Source organism: Helobdella robusta (assembly GCF_000326865.2).
Source record: "Helobdella robusta unplaced genomic scaffold HELROscaffold_14, whole genome shotgun sequence".
In the NCBI taxonomy this organism is placed as follows: domain Eukaryota; kingdom Metazoa; phylum Annelida; class Clitellata; order Rhynchobdellida; family Glossiphoniidae; genus Helobdella; species Helobdella robusta.
The window spans coordinates 411385-415494 of NW_008703782.1; the positions used below are offsets into that span (position 1 = coordinate 411385).

The 4110-nt window shown below is 28.9% G+C and overlaps 1 protein-coding gene across 1 annotated transcript in view; it reads left to right on the forward strand.

The window, feature by feature from the left end:
- HELRODRAFT_129966 (hypothetical protein) overlaps positions 1–1060 on the forward strand; it is a gene marked incomplete at both ends in the record, with an annotated part of 6693 nt that extends 5633 nt beyond the window's left edge. The window contains 4 exons of the mRNA XM_009014541.1: positions 1–81; positions 459–556; positions 806–860; positions 987–1060. The exon at positions 1–81 is cut by the window's left edge and continues 95 nt beyond it. Coding sequence (XP_009012789.1) covers positions 1–81; positions 459–556; positions 806–860; positions 987–1060 — 308 coding nt within the window. The remainder of the gene's footprint in view (positions 82–458; positions 557–805; positions 861–986) is intronic.
- Positions 1061–4110: the final 3050 nt, after the last annotated feature.

A 4110-nucleotide genomic window follows, 5' to 3' on the forward strand; every position in this document is an offset into this window, starting at 1 on the left:
CGCAAGTGACCTCAGATTATCTAGGTCAGATCAAGGTCAAGGACGTGGCTATGGGTACCTCGCATACGCTGATATTATCAAGTATTCTTCTATCTTTAATTTCTACATTTTTTTTTTCTAAATTGAATAAATAAAATACGTATATAAATATTTAGATAATTATGTATATGCATGTTTAATCCTTAATTATGGACATGTTTCGATCTGTCATAAATGCTTTTGTCCTGGAAAAGATATGAAAAAGCGTGTTAATTTACAACATGCATTCATGTACGACATGTATAATGGTTAAAAGGTTAAAGGTTAAATAGGTCAATTACACTCTTCCAAAGTTCAGAGGATTCAACAAAGCGATAATATTGCTAGTGCTGTATCATAACGACAGCATTAGTATGAATATATTTTACTTGAATAGAAAAAATATTCTGACAATTCTTCATATTTTCTCAACTAACTAGCTTCCGGTCAATGTTGCTCGTACGGATCGAACCAGCTCGGCCAGTTAGGCGTTCCCATGGATACCAATCAGGGATGTGCTGTTGTTCAGTTTGTAAAAGTCTACCAGCAACAGCACCAACAGCAAGAAGGCAGTAGTATTACTATAGATAGTAACAGCAGTAGCAGTAACAACAACAACAACAATAATAATAATAATAATAAAACTTCAGAAAATATAAACCCGGCTTATAGGTGGTTTTGTTACAGCTCGCTAATTAACGATTGTGATAATAATAATAACAATAATAATAATAGTAATAATAACAATAATAATAATAACGATAGTAATAATAACGATAATCATGAGATAAGTGTACTAAAGATAGCTTGTGGTGATGCATTCTCCGTTCTATCTACCTCGGGTTACAAACATTTATTATAATTAATACTTATTATATATATATATTAAAACGATTATTATAATAATTATATATATATATATATATATATATATATTATTACTGTAAAAGATATTATTAAAATTAAAGATGGTTCCATTTGGACGTGGGGCAAATCAAGTAGAGGCAGACTAGGGCGGACCAATCAAAATATTAGTCCACCGGCGCTGACCAATAAGAAGCAAGAATCGATTGCAGCGACAACCAATCAAAATGATTTTAATAATAGTACTTCTAATAGTACCGGTAATAAACAAAATGATAGTATTCCATCGACCAATGAGAATAAAGATTCAACATCTTCGTCAGCCAATAAGGTGTTTTGTAAAGTTCAGTCGACCAATAGATTAAATTATATCGGAAGAGTCGATATCGATAATGATAATAAAAATGTACTATCGCTATCTTGCAGTCACAGCGTAACTGTTGTTGCCTTTGCTAGATGATGATGATGATGGGGATGATGATGAGGAGGATGATGATGACCATATTTATTCTTAATTTAAAGCACCTTGTTTTATGTTGTTAAATTATAATGGTACTATATAAAACAAACGAATAAATTGAAGAATATTTTGTTCTTTCTGTTAAAAGTGGCGCCCAACAGAGTGGCTTTCTCAAATCTTTAACATTCCGAAGGTCAATATCCCTTTGAGGATACTTGAAACCTTTGTACTCTGGATACATAATGAAACAGTTAACAATTTGACTTTGAAGCGTGAAACTTTCGCAAAGATCAATTTTTTCAGTATTTCTTCTGCCAAGTATCTTTCAATTTGGAGGAATAAGTTTGTCTCGTTAGTATGCGCTAAAGATTCCTTTTGAGATATGCAGGCCAGTCTGAAATACAAGGCGGTTGTATATAGAAAAAAAAATCCTTTTATTTGTCGCTAATTAATAAAAACAATAATAATAACGACAATAATAATAACATAATAATTATTATTATTTAATAATTATTATTATTTAATAATTATAATAATTACTGAAAGATTACTAAAAGGGCAAAAATTTTCAAAAAATGTTTAAAAACATTACATACAAAACTGATGTAATACTACTAAGAACAATAATAATAATAATAAAACAATAATAATGAAAATAATAACCATCATTATTACAGCAATAATGTAAATAAATAACGATAATAAAACATGATATACAATGGTAATGACGATTTATGATGGAGAAAACGGTTATAACAATAAAAATAATAAGAATAAAAAAATATATCAAGGAAATAACCATTATATATATATATATATATATATATATATATATTTATATAATATATTGGCAGCGCGGTAGAGCGCCTGGCACTGCTATGGCAGTGACCGTATTCGATTGCAAGGACACCCTCACCTATAATACTCAACGCGTAGGGCGTCTGTGTTTGTCGTTGATGCCCCTGGAGCGAGGGAACAAGAAAGAATGACCCTTGACCTCTATTTATCTGACCTTCATTTATTTAATGAAATTATTTATATAAAAATTTTGGTAATTATATTTTCAATATGGGGCAGATTTTAAAAAATGGGAAAAAACTAAACCCTAACAAATAAGATATATATATATATTATATATATATATATATAATATATAAAAATATAAATAATATATATATACATATGTATATAATTTTGATATAAGATATGCAATGATAGAAATGTATATAAGAACATGTTAGACAGTTGGTGAGTAAAAACAATACATTTGTTGATAAGGATGACGAAGATAAATTTACATATAAGATTGAAATTTTGTAAAAAAAAAAAGAGAACACAGAGTAATAAGAATAACATAAAAAATTTCGAGGTAAATAAAATTACATACAGAAATAGTCCGGACATACATACACAAACAAACAAGCTAACACACACATACACACACACACACACAAACAAACAAACACACACATACACACACAAACAAACACACACATACACACACAAACAAGCAAACACACCACACACATACACACACTGGTACAATTGTACATACGTAATCAAACCTTCAAAAACTGAAGATCGAGCAATGACACATTACACTTATACGGACATACAAACACTTGAAAACGTACGCATACACAAACATACATACGTACACACATACATATAAACACACACATCATATATACATACAAAAGAATACACCCTCATATACAAACACGTGCACACACCCACACATACTAAAGATCGAAAGATAAACATGTCCATATATAAACCTAAACATATACATACTTGCCCGCATACATACATACATGTAGCACATATACACACACATACATATATACACACACGCATACACAAAAACATACACACACACACACATGTACTTTAAATCTTCTTATCTCAAAAGTTCAAATTTATGCAACACATACAAAATCTAATTGCATTCAACAAAAAATTTTCCTGAAACTTCAAATAATATAAATAACAACAGTAATAATAATAATAATAATAACTAAGAAATTTAATCTTGTACGTACGTATATATATATATATATATATATATACATACACAAATCATTAAGTAACTTGACTAAAAATCTGAAATACAATGAAAATAATAATAATAACAACAACAATAATAATAATATATAATATTAATAAATAATAATAATAATAAATAATAGTAATAGTAATAATAAAATAAGTTACCAAGATTTTCTTATTAATCTAAAAAACTTAAACAGTAATAATATCAATAATGGACATACATTTAAATAATGCATACAATATTTACATTTGTATAGGTTGAATCAGTATATTCTTTCGTTTATTCATTCGTTCATTCGTTCATTCATTCATTCATTCATTCATTCATTCATTCATTCATTCATTCATTCAATCGATTGATCGATCGATCGATCGATCAATCAATCAATCAATCAATCAATCAATCAATCAATCAATCAATCAATCAATCAATCAATCAATCAATCAATCAACCATTTGTTTACACGTTCATTCATTCATGAAATTAATCTACCATTAATTCAGCCCATTCGTTAAATTATCCCACAGTTCATTCATTCACTCGTTCGTTCATCCCATCCATAACTAACATAAAAAAACCACATCTTAATTCTGATTGGATGAAATAGTGCCCCTTAGAATTCTCGGATGCCTCTTACTGGCTGTCTTAGCTGGCTGGCCATCTCGATCCTCATTAAATGAGAAATTTTTATCACCTCAATTCTGATTGGATGAAA